The sequence below is a fragment of the Chlamydotis macqueenii genome, chromosome 1 (assembly GCF_036417535.1).
Source record: "Chlamydotis macqueenii isolate bChlMac1 chromosome 1, bChlMac1.mat, whole genome shotgun sequence".
NCBI lineage: Eukaryota > Metazoa > Chordata > Aves > Otidiformes > Otididae > Chlamydotis > Chlamydotis macqueenii.
In genome coordinates this window covers 7329311-7352707 of record NC_141556.1, presented here as the reverse complement: position 1 = coordinate 7352707, position 23397 = coordinate 7329311, and the positions used below count along the sequence as shown (strand labels likewise).

Sequence of the window (23397 nt, the reverse complement as noted above, 5' to 3'; positions counted from 1 at the left end):
GAAATTAAATGGCTTGACATGCAATCTCATATAATTTAACTTTGAAGTCTTTGCTAATCCTTCTCTGGATTATTGCTGAACATAAGCTTGATTTCAAAGCTCACTCTGCTTGGCTTTGCACATCTGAACCAAGAACCACATTAAACATCTTAAGTAGCTCCTGGAGAACTTTTCAAAAGTGGTATTGATGAGAACGGTGTTTGTGTGTGCTGGGATGGCCCTGTGAGTGCTGGTGAGCCCACAGCAGAAAGGCAGAAGGGCAGGAAACTTGGATGCTGCGGTGAAGATTACATCATCTTGCTCATTTGCTTTCAGCGGTTCAAATGCGGTGGCTTGGTCCACACTGAAGGCTGAGCCTCCCAATGGGCAACCATGCTGATAAATTCACAGTTCTCGGGCGTGCGAGACAGCACACCGACACCTGCTCACCACAGCCTTCCAGCGTAGTCTCCCTCACCCTTGTCCACTCTGTAACAACAGGCACAGCCCTTGAGGTTTGCAGCCCCTATACTGAGGGTCCTGTTGGTTCTCTCTTCCCCACAAATCTGTTTTTGAGTGCGGACTTTCCCAGAGACCACCCGCATGTCTCGCTCTTCCCGCTAGCTCTGACTCAGCTAGCGTAGGACTGCGAGCAACGATGAAAGGCAGATCCGTGACAGCTTCCTCCCAACATACTCCTTCCTCCCCTCCCTCACCGCCGAGGAGCTCTTCACACTGCCAGGGAAGCACAGGATGCTGCCTGAGTGCCGACTCCTACCCAACAGCTGCTACGCTTAACTCGGGATCAGCAACAGCCTCTCCCCACTAGTAAGGTAGCAACCAGCTCAGCCTCCAGGACCAGAGACCTCCTCCAGTCCTGAAATTGGCTGTGATGGGAGACACGCTGGTCATCTTAAGGAGGTTGCAGATGTGCTTGAGGATCTGACCACGTATATCAAATTTCAGGATTCGGGGGTCGTCTTCTGCTGGGAGGAAGATGTAGGACACATCTACAATTGCCAACTAAATGAAGGCCAGGAAATGAGCTTCAGCACTCACTTAAGCACCGAATGCCTGAGGTCCATGGATCCCCTCCTAGCTCACACCCTGGCTGTGTTTTGGATCACTACAGGAGATCTCTCTCCAACACCTCCCAGCTTCCCAAGCTGGTCATGCAATTCACACCCTCAGTGTCACAGTATAAAAGCGTTGTTGTGGTGAACTGCAACATGATCCTTCACGTCCTATCCTATCATGTCCACCAACCATCACACTCTAAACTGAGAAAAGCCAAGCAACATTATTGATCAAGTGTGAGGGCCACCTGGGGCCTCGAGGAGACCAAGGGCCAAATGCCTTGTGGTGTGGATGTACCTGAGATGCAGAGCAGACTGGTCACAAGCAGGGCAGATCCAAGTCTGTCCTAGACACTTGGCCCAGGGGTAATGAACAGGCCCCTTACCCTCTTTATTTAGTAAACCTGATCCAGTCAGGGCTGGGAAGGATTCTTTGCTGTGAATATCAGATTTGGTCCATTCCTGCCCTTTCTCTAGACATTTTATCTGGGAATTTTATTTGCCAAAGTATTTTTTACTCACCTAGCTTATCACAAACACTCTACCATCCCAAGCAATGCTGAAATTGTTTCAATTATTACAGCTCTATCCAGAGGCAAAACCTAATCTTTAATCTATGGGACTGATGCTATCAAAATTAGCAGAAAAATTCCTGTTGAACTCAGCAACAGCATGTTGTGTCTCTAGATGTGAGCACAGACACACTCGTTCTCCATACTCCACAGCGTTTAGAAAATCCCAGGGAGTGTCAGAGCTGATACTTACTCCTCAGCCAGGCATGGAAAGCAGATCAGTGCTGCTCACCCCCATCCTCATCCCACTAGTCCTGTTTGTTCTCTGTCTCTCCACGCAGCCCTTGAAGATCCCTTAGAGGCATCTGGTTTGTACAGTAAAAGGAGGAGTGCATTCCTCACTGAACGTGGAATGAGATTATCTAATGGTCCTAGATGGTTTGATGGTTGTTAATTTTCATCAGTCCATTGCTTAATGCAGTTTTGATGGGAGAGATAAGCCTTTGCTCAATGCAGTTAAGCCCAGGAGCCAGACCAAGGCAGAAATCACTGGGTCAACAGGGTTTCCAGATACAACTGTAATCCTTCCTCAAGCTGGTGGTAAGCACTGGATCATCATAGCCACAGAACAGCCATGTAGAACAACCATCCCCTAGCTTTTGAGAGAAAAATCTGCCATAATGCAGACACATGCACGGTGCTTCCTCTGCATCGCACAACATTTGTGCTCACCTGTGCTGGTTATTTGAGAGATGATCTTCCTAGATGTACTACAGCCTTTAAACCTTTAAGCGATTGGTATCAGACTGAGGTTATCTACTTAGGGCTTTCAACCAATCTATCCGACCACACATAAGTCATTCACCAAATTGTTTGTAGTCCAACGGAGAAAAAGATTTTAGGGGAAAAAAAGCAGGTACAACTAAAAATAGTACTCAAAATAGCCAAAACTGGAATTCACAATCCTCCAGATTAGTTTTCGGCACAATTGTTAAGTCTGTAGTCTCTCTCCTGTATGTACCCTACAACTCCATCGACGTCTGGTACCATCAGTGTGCAGCACCACTTCTCAACATCCCCTTAATTTATTTTTGTCCTACGACACAACTATAAACTACTTCCCTGCAAAAAAACCCCAAACATATCCAGGGTATTACGAATCTTGATAATCTATGATTAATGATATTGTGGGAATGGGTCCTTTTTTCCTGGACAGTTATATTTTTACATGTTGCTTTGACTTAATGCACACAGTAGAAAAAGTCTATTTGCTATGCCTCAGATTTGTAAAGGACTCATTGAAATGATAAGTGAAATGTTTAGAAAACTGCTGAAAAAAACAAAGCCATCAAAATCTCAGTTAATTAGCATTAGCTAAGTAACTGCAGGAATAACTGAATTAGCCTATTTTCTTGCTGCAGGTAAAGATTAAAAAGTATTCAAGTTATAGCAGTTTTCAAGTTGCTAAGGATTATGAGAACAATGCACACTATTTTCAGCTTGCCAAGGAGAGTGAATCAAATGCAAGAGCTCAATCTTTCAAAAACCGTCCTTCAGATGATTCATCGGCAGAAGCCCAGTTGGAACGCCCAGCGTGGCCTGACACCATCGCGCTGCCTCTCTGTGGGAGCTGAGACAAAGCCCCCACCACACACCCAGAGAACTAATTAAGAGACCAGGCTTAAAAGGAAAATCTTGTAAATGTCACGTATGTCAGAGGAACTCCAAGAAGAGGCAGATCCCGTGGTCCAGCCAGGGTGCAAAGGCTTCGTTGCAGTAAAGGAAACAACTGGTGAAGGAACTTGGGACAAGTCTCATTATGCCCAATTTAGCTGCTAGTGCTGGTTGAACTTTGGTTCTTTGTGCCTAAAATAGGACATTTCTGTTACAAATGTTATTATCTATTATTCTTAGATAGGGTTTTTTTTACATAGGGTTGCCCTCTATGTAAAAAAAGAAAACCTGAGTGATTGCACAGAGCTGTCTTTGAGAAACAGTGATGAACAGGCCAAGCAAACAAAGGAAACCTCATGGTTGGTGTTTGCAGATCAAGAGGAGGATGTTGATGAAGCATCCTTACTTCAACTACAGGTTGCACCACAGTCGCAGGCTCCGATCCTGCTGGTGGACCCTGGCATCCGCTGCAAAAGCGGACAGAAAGCTTTAAGCACTCCAGGAGACTCTAGGTGTGCGTTGAGGATAATTTTTTAATTCAAGAGATGGACAGTCCAACCAGAGAAGTCTGACCAACACAGATGGACCTGGGAATACTGGTGGATGAAAAGCTGGACATGAGCCAGCAATGTGTGCTCGCAGCCCAGAAGGCCAATCGTATCCTGAGTTGCATCACAAGACGCATGGCCAGCAGGTCTATTCTCCTCCTCTACTCCACTCTCCTGAGACCCCACCTGCAGTACTGCATCCAGCTCTGGGGCCTCCAACATAAGAAGGACATGAACCTGTTGGAGCGAGTCCAGAGGAGGCCACAAAGACGATCAGAGGGCTGGAGCACCTCTCCTATGAGGACACGGTGAGAGAGTTGGGATTGTTCACCCTGGAGAAGAGAAGGGTCCAGGGACACCTTATAGTGGTCTTCCAGTACCTAAAGGGGGCTACAGGAAAGGTGGAGAAAGACTTTTTACCAAGGCCTACAGTGACAGGACAAAGGGAAACAGTTTTAAACTGAAAGATGCTAGGTTTAGATTGGACATTAGGAAGAAATTCTTTATGATGAGGGTGGCAAGACACTGGACAGGTTGCCCAGAGAAGCTGTGGACGCCCCATCCCAGGAAGCGTTCAAGGTCAGGTTGGACGGGGCTTTGAGCAACGTGATCTAGTGAAAGATGTACCTGCCTAAGGCAAGGGCATTGGACTAGATGACCTTTAAAAGGTCTCTTCTGATCCAAACCCTTCTGTGATCTACGATTTATCAGAAAACAAAGTTCTAGAAATTTTAAAAGAAATTCCAAAGTTATCCTCAGAAGTGAAACCTTACAAGCAATTGTGTTTGCTTTCCATCTCTTTGGACCAATGAGTTTTACAAGGCAAAGGCTTCACAGGTTAATTGTACAAGACAGAGCTGCACCGGAATCTGATGCTATCTACTGACTGAGCATTCAATATGACAGAAAGTAGTATACCTTTAGTTTTTGGAATTTCTTTGAAAAATATAAATAATGCTGAATTCTCTGAAATGGGTCATTACATAAGAAGTAACTCATTGCAAAGAAAATGCTTTCAGAAAGCAATATTAATATTCACATTCTAAAGGGCACTTGCGTGTTGAGACTGAAAAAAAAAAAAGACAATTTTATGCATTCAAAGTCCAAGTAGAATAAAAACAGTAGGCATTTCCTTTGCCTTGCAAATAACTATTCAACAGGACCAGGACCTGGAGGCGATGAATATAATTTACCACCAAGAGGCTATAGGTGAAGTGCTAACAGCCAGATGGCGTGGTGTATGCATGACTGAGGGTACACAAGGAAGTGTCCTGAAGATAGAGTGAATTATCCTGCTGTAGAGTCAATCCTCCTGCTGCTACTTCATAGAATCATAGAATGGTTTGGGTTGGAAGGGACCTTTAAAGATCATCTAGTCCAACCCCCCTGCAAGGAGAAGGGACATATTCCACTAGATCAGGTTGTTCAGAGCCCCGTCCAACCTGGCCATGAACCTGGTTCAGGTTCCCTCTTCCACTTCTTTTGCCCCTTGTCCTGCATTTGGGAGAGACCTCACCACCATGCTGAGCTACCTGTGGCTAAATAAGGGCTGACATCCTCTGGTGGGAATTAGGTTGCAGAATATAACCCTGCAAGCTACTTTTAAAACCCTTGTGTTCATGACAGTGGTGAGACTGTGTACAGACTTGAATTGTGTCAGAAAGCTCCAAAAAAAGTGTGCCAGGAAGAAGCTCTTGTCACAGTGATTTGTGCCGCAGGGTGATGGACAGCAGCACCAGCACCAGACCAACAACACTTAACAAATGAACTGATGTGTCCTGCTCTGAAATCTAAAAAGCCAAACTGGAAAAATCATTTAGCTGCTTTGCTTTTCTTTTTTAAAGGCTTTCTGGTGACAATATGCATATTTTTGCAGAGAGGGGACAGGATTCAGACTAGCTGCTTTGAGAAACCCTTTGAAATCAAACTAAACCAGCCTTTAAGCAACATTATTGTGCCAAAAGTTGTACTTCAAACCATTTGGTGATGGCACAATATATTTGTCTGAGGCACTTTACATGCCTAAACTGATACTATTATCTCAAAACTTCACAGAGTTTAACACATTTATCCTCACAGCATTCACACGTGGCAGAAAGGGCTGTTATTTCCACTTCCCAAAGAAGGAGCAGAGGCACGGAAGCTGGGCCTGGTCTGTCCCTGCGCGGGAAGAGGGCATTGCTCTGCAATCGCCCACGCTGTCAGGGCTGCTGGCACGCTGCCCCGAGCCGATTCACCGTGAGCCAGCCGTCCCCCTGGCCAGTTCCTGAACACAGCTCAGCGCATAGCACAAATGCAGACATGTTTTATTTATTGGTATAGATGTAGTCAAAAAGGTCATTCATGTCCACCCGCCAGAGCGGGAATAAGATGCCCGAGTGCACCCAGACAACTTTCCCAGCAGGGTTGGTGGGGTTAAAGGGTTATTTATCAAGTCTAAGGCTCTCATTCCACCAAGAACCTGCCTCCAAAGGCCCTTTCGGTGTTTATTATTGAGGCAATAAGTATTTCAAACATAGAGCTGATTCCTAGTTATCTTACTTGTTATTGCAATGTGTCCTGAGGTATCCATCACTTTGACGTCACTTCTTTCCATGTGAACCAGAGACAGATGGGGAAGAGACCCAGAGTGGCTTGCTTTCTGACCTGGAGGGTATCTGGGCACACCAAGGATTCCTGAATCACTGACCCCACCTCAACCCCATGGAGATCCAGGCACACCACGCTCCCACTGCACGAGTCGTCGTCCCCAAAGCAGAGGGAGGCGATGGAGCCAGGAGTACTGGGTGCTCAAGCACATTGCTCTTCATCTCCTTACTTGCAATAACCATTTCCACCTACCCATAGCATAAAGAAACGGATATTCAAATTCTGGATACTGCTGTTCAGCTCCTACCCAGCCTGGGTTTAAACTGCTGTTTTACAGCTCTCCTCTACCAAAGTTTTAATTGATGCCTCTTTTTGTTCCCCTCCATTGCTAGTACGATGCATTTGGCTGCATCCACATCTGTGCACAGCAGGCGAAATCCTGGCTCTGTGTAAGTGGATTTTTAACTTGGGATGTCATATGTCTGCTGCTTTAGATTTCCACACATGTATGCCATAAGGATAAATAAATCTGTGCAATGCTGATGGCTGTCACTGGTCACACTGTTACACCGAGTCACCAGGCAGCCTAGGTTATGTTCTGTACAGGTTTCTGCACAGACTTGGAGGGGATAAAGTCACTACACAGATACTGCACGGCATGGGGTACCTAGGAAAAACCAGAGGGGATCAAGGCGTACCACAATATGTTTTTCAAAATAGTCAACAGGTCCCAGCAAACAAGCCAATTCACTTCTACTCATTCCCAGACGGACCACAGTGCTCCTTGGTGGACAGTGCCAGAGGCCAGATTCCAGTACTCTTATTTTTAACAACTTACTGCATGAAAAGTAGCATTTACTTGAGGGGAAAAAAAAACCAAAAAAAAAACCAAAACAAACAAAAAAACCAAACAAACAAAAACAAAAAAACCCCCACCCAATTAATCTTATCTAGAATTAATTAAGAAAGTTAATTAAGAAAGTTTCCGTGAACAGGAAAATCAGAAGAAAAATAATCTGAGACCACAATGTAAATCAATGACAGAGCAAGCCAAGAGCTCAAGACTTACTGACCTGTGTGCTCTAACCACAAAAACATCCTTGCAAGACTCCGGAGAACAGCACCCTCTGGTTCCTGTTACACATTGCTGGTAAACAGGCTTGGATACTTTTCCATAGATAAAGAGACCTGTTCCTTACCCACCCTGCATTGCTACATGTTTTAGCTTACAGAAGAACACCGCAATTCCTCTAAGGGAATACACCCAGTTTTCCCAGCACATCCTAATGAGCACCAACCACCGAGATACTCTGTCTGCATCTGCTCTTTGTACCATATGGCTCAGCTTCTGCTTTTCCCTCCTCCTCTTTCAAGCCGTGAACGATCTCCTCTGCCACGATCCCTGTGGTGGCAGCAGGAACCCCTTCTCCAGGGGCTGTACTGAAATTCAGAGCAGGCCAATCCTTCCTGACTCGTTAATAGCCAACAGGTACTTGCAGTGGTCCTTCACAACAGCGCAGGCACACCATTATATCTGAGATGTCTCTGGCACATTGCACTGCTGCAGTTTTGGAGGGCAGTACATCCACTTGTGGGATGAGGGAAACCTGTAGCAAAACACCTTGTGCAGGAGAGCCGCCTTGGATGGAGACACACACAAGCGGAGTGAGGCCAAGAGCTGACGTGCTCAGGAAAGAAGCTCAGCTGTGGGTCATAAGCTGTTAAATGACTATCACCTGGTCACCTTTAACAGCATACTGCAAGGAAAAGGCCATTCAGGCCAGAGGGCAGCTCTAGGCCTTCATCTCAATGCACAGACAGCAGCTGCATCAATTTATTGTATTTCTTTTCTTTCCCTCCCGCTTTGTTTTTTTTGTCTGTGCTCTCGTGCAAACAACTGGTTTTTTTTACATGAAACTTTAGAATGTACATAGCCATGAATGCACTAGCAAATTTCTTGAGTTAATTCAGCTCAGACAGGCTCAGGATTAGAGGTGAGACTTCAGAAGCACCTCTCTCCAACTCGGTGGGACGCGTTGCCAGCAGCAGCCTCGGCTGATCCTGCCTGCGGGCAGTGCTCCTCACTCCTGCTCCATTATAAAATAAACACTCATACACAGCAGAGAAATGGTCTCTCCCCAAAATATTCTCATACGCTGTTTCTAGGAGCTGCTGTGCCTCTCTTGAGAGTGGCCACATCAGACTCCAGCAACAACCATGTTAAGCTCCTGGGGGAAGAGAATGCCAGATAAAATGTCTTTCCCCAGGAAATTTGCTTTTTAAAATATATTTCGTCTGGTGTACAGTATGACCCAATCTTCAGTGACAGAAATCTAACCTACACATCCCTCGCCACCCTTCAAACTAGGCAAGACAGCACCAATGCAAAGCAAACCCTTGATACAGCAAATACAGCTGCGAAACCATCCGCAAAGAGCAGATTTAAAAGCTTCTGGCAGAGAGTTTCCAGCCCCAAGAGGCAAAACATCAGAAAACATCAGTCCTGCCCCATGCTTAAAGGGAAACGAGCATTAATCGATGGAAAAGACCCTGGGCTGCAATGTGATAAATATTCCCGCAGATAAGCCTGGTGAGCAATCAAAGTGAGGTAATTTCTCTCTTCTGCTCAATATTGCCTAATTATGTTTACATATTACACATCTCCTGTCCAGTGGTATTTTGCAACAGGGTGACCACGAACTTTAGCACTGAGCATATCCAACACCACCATCACGACATGGAGCCTCATAACAATGGCAGGATGGATGCTTGGCTCTGATTTCTCCTAAAGGAATAACCCCTTTCCTGGAGCTGTAAGAGACTCATGGCAGAGTTTTAACGGCAAAACCCCTAAGGCTAAATAGTTGCACAAATTTTATTCTGCTATCTGGCTTTTAATATTAAGAATGCCAACCCCAGTTTTTAGTAATGGTACCTCTTTGTATACTTACGTAGGTCTTAAAATCTCAGCCCTCTTTCAGTGGATTTCAAATTGTATTTCTGACTTCTTTTTCACTACAATGCATTTTGGGGAGAGGTAACTTCTTTCCTCCTACAGACATTTAAAGGCTCCACCACGTCTCACCCAAGGATGTCAGTGCTCCTTAGAGTATCATCAATTAGGGGTGAAGAAAGTAGAATGACAGAGTGGTCAAATGCTACCAACCAACAGAATAATCATACAGAATAAACATCAAACTCCTCCAAAGCAATTTTCAGGACTCTAGTACAGAAAGCTTTTTACAGCTAAGCCAGGATCACACAGTCCCAAATGGGAATTTTGTCTTGGAGAAGGGAAAAGATGACATAAGTATTTGGGTCTCTGAACACACTTTTCCTCCAATTTAAGGGAAAAAATGGCCTTTACAGGCTAAGATATAACCATGTGGTATGAATCAGTATAAAATGAGCACAAGTTCTATAAATGCATCAAAGAAAGGCTTCACCAGCAGAAGTATTTTATTTTTCTATAAAATGCTTTAAAAAGTAAAAGTTTGGCCAGAGCAGACCAAACCACTGTTTCAGAGAAAAAGAAAAAATGAAACCCCTCCAGATTTATTTTCCATTGAATAATTTTCCAGGGAGAATGTTTAAAGTGGAAAACTATGGCAAGAACTTCTGCAGTCCTATGAAAATAGTTTCTGTAAGAAGAGGTAACCACAGCACTACAAAAGGAAGTCAAAACAGGATTTCAAACAGTAACCTGTATTTCCATTAAAAATTCTAGGTTTTACACTATCCTGTTTAGGGTCCTGGCCCTCAGCCCAGCCACAGAAAACTGTATGAATCTCCCTGGCTTTAAAAATACGCCCTATGTAGAGTTCTTGAGGCAAGTACTAGAAAAAATGTAAAGCAAAAGATCTTTTCTTTCACTGTGAATATGAACAGGATGATGCTGCTTCATCATCACTTGGCTTAATGAGTTCTTTTCTAGAAGCTGCACACAGAACCTCTGGATAATGCAATAAAAATATAACTGCAGGTTAGCCCAACGCTGACTCTGGAGTCACTGACAGACTCTTGACCAGGGTAATCTGTCTGAATATACTGCCTGGAATAGAGGTTGGAGCTGAGATACAAACATGCTTGAGAAACTGAGCCTACTTTTTTGCCACAAAATCCTTAAAATTTGTCCTCTGGTATACACTGATACTTAATACTCATGAGCCCACTTTGCCACAGTCCACATAAACTTCCTCCAGAAGAAAACTCAAGAGAGATAACCAACTTTTAATAGTGGTTTCACCATGTAAAATAACAGACTTGTGAACACCAAGGTTCATTTTGCCTCTTGCTTCTACATCATGTTATTTCACTTCAAAGCTTTCCAGGTTGTTATGAAAGTCCTTTTCTGTTTAAATGAGTGTAACTATTTAATGAGAATGCCTCCACGTCGTGCCTGAGAGGGATCCTACCATACCATAATGAGTTCTCATACTGTGGCATATATGGATTTAACATTTATTATCCGCCTCGCTACAAAGCCCCTTCCTCCTGAATTAAACGCCAGCTATTTAATTGATTTTAGTGCACCACAGCGTAAATTACCAGGTACTGAGAGATGCAGAACTAAATGTAACAGACTCATTCAGTGACGACGCAAACGCCAAGCAACTGGCAATGAAACTTCTGGGCAAGACATGAAAGGAAGGAGATGGTTATCCCACAGCCAACAAAATGGACAGAAAATTGCTAGGGCTTTAAATAGCCACCTGCCTGCTGCTCAGAGAGAAAGGCCTCACTGCTGCTCTCAGGGACGTCGTGATATTATACAGGATTACTGGCAGATATCTATTGCTGCCCAGTGAATTGCCTATACCAGACCGGGCACATGTGCCTCTGTGCCCAGTTGCAACAGGGAGCCCTAACTGGGGAGGCAGCGAGGGAACTGTCGGTGGGCTGAAGGAGAAACTCGAGTCAATGCTGCCAAAATGTATTGCTGTAAAAAAAACCAATCAAGTCACATACTCTCACCATAAGGATTTGGTACTGACTCTTGCTGAGGACCGGACATTGCATCCAATAAGCCTCAGAAAGCACTCGTTTGCAGTACTCACCGCTATAAGAAAATAATCAGATATGCTTGTTCGATTTAGGAGGCCTTCAAACCTTTCTGTAGCTTTAAATAATAGTACATTAGAATAAAGTTTATTTGGAATTTTTGGCCAAACCTCTTGTTTTCCTTATTGACAACAGCAGCTTTGCAGCAATAAATACCCTAAAGAAAAATCAATTTTCACCTGAACTGTTCGTAAAAGCAAACTATATTATAATGCTGTCTCTTCAACGAAAATGTGGAAATGTTTCTCCATTATCTCTTTATTCCCAAGGCTACAGGGAAAAAAAATCACTGTCCACCAGATGTAGCATAGCGCTTTGATTAAAAAAACCTCTCAGTGTTGCCTTGCTAATGAGTCCGTGATGGGACACTGATCTCTACCCTGGCACTAATCATTCCCAGTCTGCCCATAATCTCTCAGGCACTGGAAAAGGGGAGATATTCCTTCGTATTAAACATTCACTGGCATAACCTAACTGAGGTAATAATATTTTTCACCCAAATAAAAAGATGTTAAATTGATGCTGGATTAACAGCTACTAGCCCAGGGGCATGATGCCAGGGGCCAGTTTGTTATGTGGTCAGCAGCTTGCAAAGATCTAGTGGGAAAGTACCGAAGTGCAGAGATTAACTCCTGTAGCTTTTTAACGGGGTGACCTGTGTTGCTCAGTCAATATGCTTTTGAAGATTTTGGTACGGCATGATTTTTCTTAAGATATCTTTTTATTGAGCTACACTGATAAACCATGTTCTGACTGCATTAAGCACTAGAAAGAGGCTGGAACCAAAACCTGTATTGCACACGCCCAAATAATAAGTGTGATTTCAAAACCTAACATCCCAGCTCTGCAGTTTGGGCCCACGTCTGCAATATGTCCACGCTGAAGGCTGCGATAGGCCCAGGACTCGTTTTCCTGAGCGTTTTCTCCCACCATCACGGTCTGATGCTCCCAGTCGTGTCACACATGCTCAACCCTGTTGCTGCTGTCCCACTTTGCTTTCCGTGTTCACCAGCTGGATCTGTCCCTGGAGAGCTGTGCCTTCTGTAACACCCTCCTCCCCGTTCAAAAAACTTTTGCCCATAGAAGCAGAAAAAGGCTTTTTTCAACCACGGTGAACCACTTCTTAAGTAGTATTTGCACCCAAAAAACCCCAAACAAGTGAATAATGTATCCAATACCTGATTAATATAAAATTCACATATATTAGCTTGACCAGGAATTGGGAACAAGTCTTTCCCTGGCCCACCCAGTAAGTGTTCCCGCCAATACTCCCCACGAGATCCATCTGCCACATCCATCTATCACACATCTTACTCCTGTGCAGAACGAGGAGGTGCTGGAACCATGGAATCCAAGGCTTTTGACACAGACCCAGTGTATTTTCAAGGGGTGCTGAGCACTACTTTGGTCTGGCCCTTCTGAGACGCCTCATCTGAGCCATGATTACTGGAAATAAAGAAGAGCAGAGCCTATGGGTGTGCAGCTGATTTCCCATCCTGACACCCATTCCCTACCATGAACCAGACTGAATCCCCTTGCCTATGGTCATCAGCTCCAGTGTTCTCCATTACTGGTGTTGTTGCTCCAGTGTTCTCCATTACTGGTGTTGTTTCTCCTGTTACCATTACTGTTATTACTAATAATGATAATAACACCATCCACAGAAAATGGTGATGCTGAGGGGCTTCTCTCAGGTGCTTGGACTTAAATATTTTCTGCTGCTAAAGAACGCGTCTTGCTTTTATCATTCATATAAACCCCATTGTGAATGCAGAGACATTTCCTTCTGGCTTTTGCATAATACTTTACAGGCACAAAAAAAAAAAAAAACCAAGTATGGGAATAAATATCATTGAAGGAATGCAATGCAGCAGATCTATGTTTTGCTTTAATTAGCATCCTGATGTGATAGCGGCCTGGCGTGCGCATCGCTGTTTGGTAACACAGTGCGTCCTTGCTAGAGTCCTTAAGGAACCTGGCAAACACAGCACTTCCCTCCATTGTCTGTTGTTTTTCTTGGAGGCTGAATATTTTCATTGAAATGTCACTCGCACACCCTGTCCATGCTCAACTGCTCTCAGAGTGCACTCAGGCATCGGGCTTTCAAAAAACAAAGGGAATTCAGCACTTAATCACGCCTTAGTGCTTTACTTACTTATCTGCAAAATACACAGGTGAAAGGCAAACTCACAAGAGGTATAGGTCCAGTAATAACAAAAACTGCTGCAGATTTTACTGTAGGTGGGTACCTGCTTGTCCCAAGCCATTACAGGATTACAAGGCACTTGCGTGTGGCGGGGGAGAGCGGATAAACAGCAGAAAGAGGACACTGGGACTCTCAGCCTGCAAACTTCTGGGCAGGGCTCTCCTCTGTGCGTGACTTGCACCCAGCAGGAAGGAGCCTCTGTCATCTTGGCTTTTCTGTGATGGAAATCATCTGAATAATTCAGCAGAGTTAAGATGCCAAGCTGGAAAAACCCCAGGGTCAGGGTTTCAGGCTCAGTTTGGGTTGGGTTTTTTTTTTGGCAAAGGTAGGGAGAAGCGTTTTGAGGCTGGCTGAACTGGGCTGCTCACCCTAAAAGCTTGTTCTCAGCAGAGACATCAAAGCCTCAAAAGACCTCACGCAGGGGAAATATTCTGGTTTCCTTGGAGAATGAGAAACACCAGCTGACAGGATCCAGGTAAAGCAGCATGCCTGCCGAGAGGATTAGACCTGCTCTTCGGGAGCACAGCCCCCCAGAGAGGTGGAAAGCTATACCAGCCTGGTAGGAGGGTTTTCACACTCTTTAACTAGATCTTGGTATTCACAGGAATTCCTCTGGATTTGGCACTATTCTTGTCAGTGAAAAAAAAAGTGCAGAGAAACTCAGAATTGGGTGTTCAACCATTACTTACATAGATACATGCTTTCCAGGGCTTGCTCCTCTAACCTTTCCCCATTTGAACAGCCTCGTTACCTTCAGGAAGAATTAGAGAAATAAGAGTTCCAGCATAGAAAGTTAAAATTGCAGCCTGGAAGACTTAGCTGTTAGGAAATTCTCCATACCAGTAAGGAAGTTAAGCAATGGTGTTGATTCCCTAGGGAGCATGCGACTGGAGATTTTTAAGAACAGGTTAGAAAAATCTTTGCTAAGGCTGATCCTGCCCTGGGACAGGCAGATGAATTTCATAAGTTTCGGAGGTGCCTTTTAGACCTATTTTTCGCCTGTTTTCCAGATGATGGGAGGCAATGGCTTTCCATCCCAGTCTGCCAACCCCTAGTAACTCCTGACCCACTGGGTGAACTTCAACTAACTTTGATAGTAGAGTAGAGATACCAAAAATACTATGTTCCTACATAGTTTAAGCCAATATGGATAATTAAAGGAAAACACGGAAATTAATGTCCTCATCAGTCTTTAACGTGGCCCCATATCCTTTTGGAGAAGCAACACCACCAGCTCCTGTGGCTGTGACTAACGCAGGGTGCACACAAATCTGCAGGAAACCAAACTCCACTGCTTCATGCTTTGATGCAGCTGAACAATACAGATGAAGTCAGAGCTGAGCTTTGGGAATCTGCTCCGACCTGCCCAGGCAGCACCTTCAGAAACAGTTTGCAAACGGTCCCATAGCACTCAGATGGAAAAGATGTTTATGTAAATCCACTTTTACAGATGATTTTTCAGCATGCAGAAAATGAATCACCAATATCCGAAGAAGCCAATTATGCCAATGAAATATTAGCATCTGACAGTACTAACCACAACAGGTTATCTGGATATTTCCCTGCTCCGAGGTGAAGTAAGGCAGACAGCTGAGAAGACACAGTAGGGTATTTTTTGTCAAGGGGCACCAATAGCAACCAAAATTTCCGTAACTTCTCACTAACAAAGTTCACTATCATACTGAGACATAGTTCAATAAAACTTTTATTTCTGAAAGCACTTTATTTCTCCCTGTCTTCTACAATATCCTCCAGGGAAATCTACCCAGCATCCAGAAGGAATTAACTTTCAGAGTATTTTAGTGTTTGTCTTTGTTGCCTGTGTAAGTCTTAATGGTACTATAGGAAAACCAAGTTTTTTATGTTTGAAAGCACATCATCCTAATGGAAATATGACAAAACCTAAATGCTTTACAGTACTTTTCTATAGTGCCTGCAAAATTTTAGCAGAGTGATCACAGGAGAGGCAGTGAGTATCCTACATCTGTATTCTGCTTCGCAGCTGCACCGGCAACTCTACCTCGTACCAAAGCTGAACAATACCGCTTGGAGCAAAAGACAGCATGGAGTTGCCCACAACCCTGCCAAACTTAGAGTCACTGGGTTGGAATATCCTGTATTTTGGGAAAATAAATAAAGAAAATATGGCCCAGTCATTTCCAAGGAGCAGGTTAACACTTTGAGACAGCACATGAAATTCTGAGCTATCAAACCTGGGGATCTCCAAGCTGGACTTTGATCTACCTTATGCTAAGAGGATTGTGACAGTTTCAACAGTTTCATGTTGGCTTGTGTACAATGTACGTAAAAACAAGGTGATGAAACCAAAACCAGAGATCAGATTTCCCCACGAACGTGCCAGGAAACACACAGGACAGATTTACCAACAGCTGCGTAACCCCGGGAAGAGCTCCCAGAGGGACCATTAGGAATAAATTAAGTGTCAAGTAGTCATGGACAGCCGCCTCTTTGCCTCCCTTCCTATCAACTCCAGCACAGACAGTGCCACCTGTGCTTGCCCATATCGTTGACAGAATAAATGAGGTGCAATATTTAGCCTTTAAGTTGGTCTGTTAGGAAGCACAGCTTTCAAGTAAAAGTAGACGCATCAGAGGGCAAACATACACAGGGAGGCATGGTCTACCTTCAGAGGTAGTGTGAGATGCTCAAGGGCTGAGATGTGGACTGTCCACAACATCGCAAGGCATGCTCTAAATGCTGGTAATGAAAATGCTGTCCCTGCAACAAAATATCTGCCTTGGGAAACATTAGTTAGTGCCTACTTAGCAAGCAATCAGCCAAGAAGGGCATATGGATTTTAGATTTGTTGTGTTCATGATACTGATCTTTGAATGGCCCTAATTTTACCCCTCCATTTTTCTTTTTCTATTCTACATGCTGCTTCCTGGAAGATGCTTGATCAGAACCCATTCTACCTCATCTCAAACCCCAGTTTTAAGTGTAGACAACTATTGTCTTGTTTAGGAGAAATACACAAAAATGAGAAGCTAAAAAACCACAAGGCATCTAATAATAAACAGGGCAGAGATGTAAACAAATGGACACCTCATGCCGTGCAATGCTTCACAGCTATTGTATCAAGAAGTTGGTGTTACCTTGGAAACAAGAGTTTATCTGTGCGTGCATTCTCCCAGACAAAAATCGGGAAAGGAGGCATGCAGAATTGATTTTGAGTCTTCCGGACTTTGCGGAGTTGCCACCCAACTATTGATGCCAATCGATCCCAATCCCAACTACTGATGAAAATTTAGAGGCAGTGCAGAGGTTGCACCATCCTTAACACAACGTCCACAGCGATGAAGGTGAGTACCTGGCCATCTTGTTCTCTCTACCCTGGGATAACACAGCCCTTTTCCAAGAAATGCAGAAAGGTTATTCCCTGGAAACATCCTGTGCAGAGCAGAGGACAACATGGCATTGCCTGATTCGCAGCAGCAAGGCGGGCCAACAGCAGCGGCTTGACACAACATCAAACGACTTTAATAAAATTAAGCTTAAACTAACATGCCGTACCCCATAGCTGAGGCAGATTAAGAGCATGCACACACACGAGGTTTGTCACACGGGCTCTCTGTGTGAGTGGGAGTTTGTTACAGCGCTGTCACTTCACTGCATTCAAGTCTGTGCTCAAATTCAAATAAAATGTAGTTTTTGATAATTTTTCCTGCTTTTTTTCTTCATCAGATGATAAAAAGGATCGATCCTACTCCCTGGCAGATTCAGTTCAATGCATTTGTATGCATGATATAACACAAGGTGCAACTCTCCGTCGGGGCTGGGGAGTGCTCAGAGCTGCTGCTTCAAACACCACGGACGCGTTCCTGGATGCTGGCTTCAGCCAGGCATCTTGCCCCAGTGGGCATCAGTGAAGCTGTGTCCGTCTGGAACAGCTAAATACTTGGCCCTTGGAAACTTAGTTGGTTGGGTTTACAAATACAGCTATAACAGAAAGGATAATTCCCTAGTGAGTGTTGAATTGTGAGCAAGTAGAAATTTATACTGATACATATTCAGTGTCACCTATGATTACAGATCTACTTTTCAGATAACCCAATGATCTGGACGCAATGCATCTGGAAAAGTGAGGGTTACACTACCTTAAACAAGCTAATAATAAGTAGAAGTAATATTGATTTATTTTTTTTAAAATAAATTAAACAAAAATAAGGATTTGTAAATCAAGTGGTCATGAAATCGGTACTTCCTAAAGCCCAGCTAGTTTGCTCGAATTTGTACAACACTGATGTTCCCATGCAAGTCCTTTTGCAGCACTATAGGCTGAAATGTAGGGCTACAAAAACACATTTAAAATGTACAGGGCACTATTTTTCCCGCACCACCAGCAGAACAGCTTCAAATGACATCTCCATGCCTGGATGTTAATAACAGACAAGGGACCAGTATGGTCTTCCAGGGCTTCCCATGGGGTATTTAACCCCATAGCTGCCTCTGTCAGATGCTCTAGGCTTCCCTATGGCACATCTGGCTCTTCACAGCTGTACTTTATCCCTCTGCCCTGTCTGCTCTGCTCTTGTTTGACGTGACCTCAAAATTGAAAAAGAGAAAGACTAGAGATGGTAAGAAGATATTTTCACTTCAAAAAACATCACGTTTTTTAATTTATTTCAGAAAGAAATAAAAAAAAATCAGTATGAGCACTCCGCTCTGCCAGGTGGATGTGATGGGAGGACCAAGCCAGCCACAGCATATCATGTATCTGATGGGATTCTGATCTTCTCAGGCTCAGAAGGAGAAAAGGGGGAAGAAGAGGGGCTCTGGTGAGAGAGCCATGTCAAGAACAGTCTGAACTACCATTGCTGCTGAGACAAGGATGATGCTTTCTTGCAAATCCAGCATGCATGTACATGGTGGCATCTCAGGTCACTTCCTGCTCAGTACAGACCAGACATCTGTTGAGCCACAGAGAACTAAACCATGGCAACTCCATACATGCAGAGACAGTTCTGATCCCTTTAACATCTCGTCTTCACTCTCATTTGACATGAGTGGGACTATTCACAAAACACCTTGGTTCCCAATTTCACAACAGCCCAGCCCATCACGCCTGGAGATGCATTTTTAACCACCTGCCAAGGATTTTGCAGACTGCAGCACACAAGACAAATACCCCTCACATAATCCATCTTTTGGGTTAAAGAACAAAACCAGAACAAGAAGAGTTGGCAATTTTGACACGAAAGCATCATTAGGTTCAGTACTTACAATTGCATGACCAGATATAAATGGTTCGGGCTCTCATAGATGTCTTCCAGGGCAACTATATTTTCATGCTTGATCCTGAAAAATCGTAAGATAAGATAAGATTAAACACTGAGGTTTTTTTTAAATAGTTGAAAATCATAAAGCTATTTTAAGCTAGACACTACTTGTTAGTGCTTTATTCAACATAACAAAATATGTTCCTGACCAAAGTAAACAGTCAGGAGTGCTTTGCAGCCCAGAATGCTGCTATTACTTGCAGAAAATTCCTTCAGTCCTCTCTGAAGTCAGAATATTTAAGGGTTAAATATCTGGGGCATTAGAGGTTTACAGTTCCTGTGTGAGATGAATGAAGATGGTTGGTTGGAGGTTGAAGTCTCAGGGCAGCAGCAAAGAAAGCTGTGACGGGGTGATGGAGGCAGGGTGTGGACTGGCAGGGAGAAGGCAGGGATTTGCCCCCGCACAGGAGCTGGCACAGGTAGGCGGCAGCTGTACGACAGCCTCATGCTCCTTCCCATCAAACTCTCCCTGCTCCAATGTCACACCTGCTCTGGACGCCCAAATTGCACTGCAGCATTATTGAGCACCACGTGCTTTCTGTGCAACGACTCCAAGCATCTTCATGGGTTTTCTACACCCTCACCATTCCCACAGATCATTCCCACTAAGCTTCTTGTCAAAATGCTAGCTTTAAAGAGAAAAATCATCTCTACGAGCATACATCTAATTAACTACTCAGAGCAATGCCTCTCTGGGTTTGCTCCTTAAATGCTTACAAATAATTTCCAAAGGATACATTTTAACTTGTGCAAACCCTAAAGAGACTACCAGTACACCTCTGGGGAAGGATATTAATTACACCAATTGCAGACAATTGTTTTAAGAGCAAGAGAAAGCTGGGAAATGCTAAGCAGAGACCACTCATTAAAAAAAACAGATGGACACACTCTGAAAGAAAGTAAAAATGCATCATCAGCAAATGCAAAACTCCCTACATGTCTCAAGGTGTAACTAGCTTAATTAAGATGCTTAATCACGTGTCAGAACCTCGTCCTCAATGGTCCCAAGTGCCCTAACGTCTGCATGAAGATGCTGAGAGCAGAAGATCCCCTGTGTCCAGTGGGATCTTTCCCATAAGAATGTAGTCTAATCCAATTTCCTCTGAATTCACTGGAAAGGTTACAACTGACCTGAATTTATGCCCATAATCAGTCATCAAAAGTGGCATTCATATAAGGGCCTTCATACACAGGAAATTTAACATCAACAATACGTGACTCAAATATAACATGCTACACGATGTCAGAGAAACAAATACTTGAGTAGGCTCCTCCCTCTATATAAATATCTGGCAAATCCCATGATATTTTAGCTAAATTTCCAGGTAGATTGCATCACAAATTAAGTTCTTAATATTGACAACAGGAAGCCAATACACCGCCCACTTGGCTTTACACAGCATATGTTTGGAAACCTTTATTTTGCTGTGCAGGTCTAGTGCCTGGTCCCTCAAGGGTTACAAGTTAGGGCAAGGGCATTTTTGCCTTGTTGAAGTTAGTTGAAGGTACACCCAAATGACATTTCAAGCAAAAAGTCACTTTCAGTGGAAATTATTATATGTATTTATCCATTTTTCTCTATGCACACGCACATTCACATGACTATTTGTGCATCTCATACCATCATGATCAAGAAGGCAGCTGTAACACAAACAATCTGCCACAGCGTCATCTGTTTAAAGCCTCCAACTTAGTCTGCGGTACAGTTTTTACCGTGCACATATTAATGATTTGCATTTCTATTTTTGAGAACCTAAGAACCAACCAAACCTCCTCTGAGACAGCTGCCAGCAACACCTAATGGTCACCCACGTGGCTAGTGGGTGGGTTACCCACAAAGACCACCAGCCAGGGAGGCAGAGGCTGGAAAAGAGCTCATCAGACATGCAACGCTGCACGCTGAGGGCTGCCGCAAGATCAGACTCTCTCCCTTTTCTGATTTGCAAACCAAACAGGCACTGCGCCACTGCACTCTCTGACGGGATAAACTTGCTCGGTTTTAAAGTGAAGGGGGGAGAAAGGGTTTACTCCTACCCTGCGGAGTCCTCTGTATCGAGCCAATCTGCCCCTCTTCGATATCAAATGCAGGGTGTGAGCACGTGGGACTCAGGGTCAGGGAGATGGTGAATGTGAAGTGCAATCTGAAGAAGGCAGCAGAAGAAGCTGAATCACCCCCAAAGCACGAAGTGAGTCACCCCCATAGGGATGAGGATATTTGGAAGGAGATGTCGCTTTGGGAGGTGATGCCTGTGCACATCAGCCACTCCAAACACTGGTGGACACTGCGCTCGAGGGGCTTACTGAGATGGGAAGGAGACATTTTTTTCCACTTTGCCTCAGCCTCCCCAAGACCAGAAGGGCCTTAATCGTGGAGTTACGCAGCGCTTTGTATCCCCGGTGGAGTGCATATTGTGTGCATGTGAATTCAGCAGCTCGACCTCCACAGCATTTCTCTACTCAGATGGACCCTCGGATTACAAGCTATTTAAAGGAAAACAGAATTCAAAATTAAAAAAAAAAAAAAGAAAAATATGGAAATCACCTGGGGAGAAATGTACAGTTCAGATCAAGTTGCAGGTTGTGTTGCTGAAGCTGGAGCAGAGCAGCCATGGGCATCCCAGCAGAGCTCGGTGCAGCCAGCAGCCGCCCTGCTCCTCTGCCACTCCACGCAGAAATCCGCGTGCTCTTTTCTTCACATTAAGCGTGGGCGAGCAGTCACCTACAGCCCTGACACAGTAACTAACCCTTCAAGGCCAAACACCATTCATTACAATAACACGCTGGCGTTTGCGAGATCGAGTGCGGTATCTGCACAGCATTTTATTGATACCACAAAGGCCAACAGGGACTGGGACAAATCTGTCCCACTCCTCTGTGAGCAGATCAGCAGGGCTGGACATGTGGGGAATGACTGGACTGATGCTCCTGGCTTGCATGGATGCTCAGGTACATCAAGAGCCGAGGAAAGCACTGTGCAAGGGCAGACACTTGATGGTCATGGATCAAGAGGGATTTGGGAACGGCTTAATTAACTCTACTTTTATCTCCCTCTAGAAGCGCTGAGTGAATCTCCAAGGTTCAGAGGATTCACTCTGCTAAGCCTCCAAATGCCTCCACGGAGCCTCATCGGTGATCTCACTTAGCAGAAATACTCACCGGACTATCAGATCTCCTCAAGACCTGCCAGGATTTATTTTTTTAAAAGGTGCTGCTCTCATTTTACAAAAGAGGAAGCGGCATAAAGAAAACCTAAAAGTTTTTCTGTAATCACGTAAGAGGAGGGAGTGGAGGGGGCTGAGAAACCAGATCCCCTGACCCCAGCGTATTACCAATGGGCTATATCATTCCAATCCCTTCCTCTCATCTCTGTGAGAGGACCTTAACATCACTTTTCCACAGCCTTTTTCTTCCCTTTGTCTTCCTTTTCTAGCTTCTCTCCTTGCCCGGCACATGGCTCTCACGTTGCAACAGGTAAACCTGCCCTGGATTAACTCTGCCCAAAGCAATGCATCGATGTTGTGGTACGTAATGGCACGACATTATGGCTGTAGCAGATGGGACATCGACTGGTAGTTCCCATGAATTGTTTCCAAAAAAAGAAAAAAAAAATCCAGAAATTAACATCAAAACATGGGCTTGGTTAAAGTAAATTAGAACAGATTATGTAAATTGTTACGAACAAGGAAACATCCAGCTAAGGAAATCTCCCTTACCACCCTTTTAACCTCCCTTCATCACACTTGCTGTTCTCCACGATGCTCACTCTCCTTCCTTCCAATCGCCAGGTGCTGCTGGTATCTCCCACACCCTGATAGGTCCCCACAAAATTCCCCCATCTGTGACACGAAGGGCAGGTGCCACCTCCAGTCACTACTCCTTTGTTCATTTTCAGGGATATTCTGAGGCCATTTGACAGAAAGAAGATGTCTAGAAAATATAAATAAAGAGAGGCTAATACTTTAACCAATTCATTCAGGACTTTTCACCCTACAAGCCCCATGAGATGCTGCAATCCAGGGGACAAAGAAGAGGAAAATAAATCTAGAATTGAGAGTCAGGGAAATTTAAGTATACAAAAACCGTGAAAAGTGATTAATCCTGGTAAGAAACTACAAAAAGAAAGGATGGATTCACCATTTGCAGAGCAGCACTGGTTTGAATATCAGACGACCCACAAGGCTCGATGCAACCATGCAAAATTATCAAGTTTCCTCTCCAGTCTTTCAGGTTTGTGATTTTGCCCATGTGCTGCCACAAAGGTGTCAGTGACACCAACAAATGGAGGCAATATTGCACCTGAGCAATATATGAGCAAATTGTCAGCCAGGATTTAAAGGAGCAAACTGAACCAGGTAACCAACAACTTCAGGTGACTTTGCTGAACATAGCAGCTGTGCAAACAAAGGGTGATGGGAGAGTGTTTGATCTGCTGCAAAGCCCCAAGCACAGACT

General features: G+C 44.2%; 1 protein-coding gene across 4 annotated transcripts in view; it reads right to left on the bottom strand.

Annotated features, from left to right (window-relative positions):
- CAMK1D (calcium/calmodulin dependent protein kinase ID) overlaps positions 1-23397 on the bottom strand; it is a 230798-nt gene that overhangs the window by 67197 nt on the left and 140204 nt on the right. For all 4 annotated transcript variants that reach the window (XM_086745158.1, XM_086745165.1, XM_086745149.1 and 1 more), the window contains one exon: positions 18890-18964. In XM_086745158.1, the coding sequence (XP_086601284.1) occupies positions 18890-18964 (75 nt within the window). The remainder of the gene's footprint in view (positions 1-18889; positions 18965-23397) is intronic.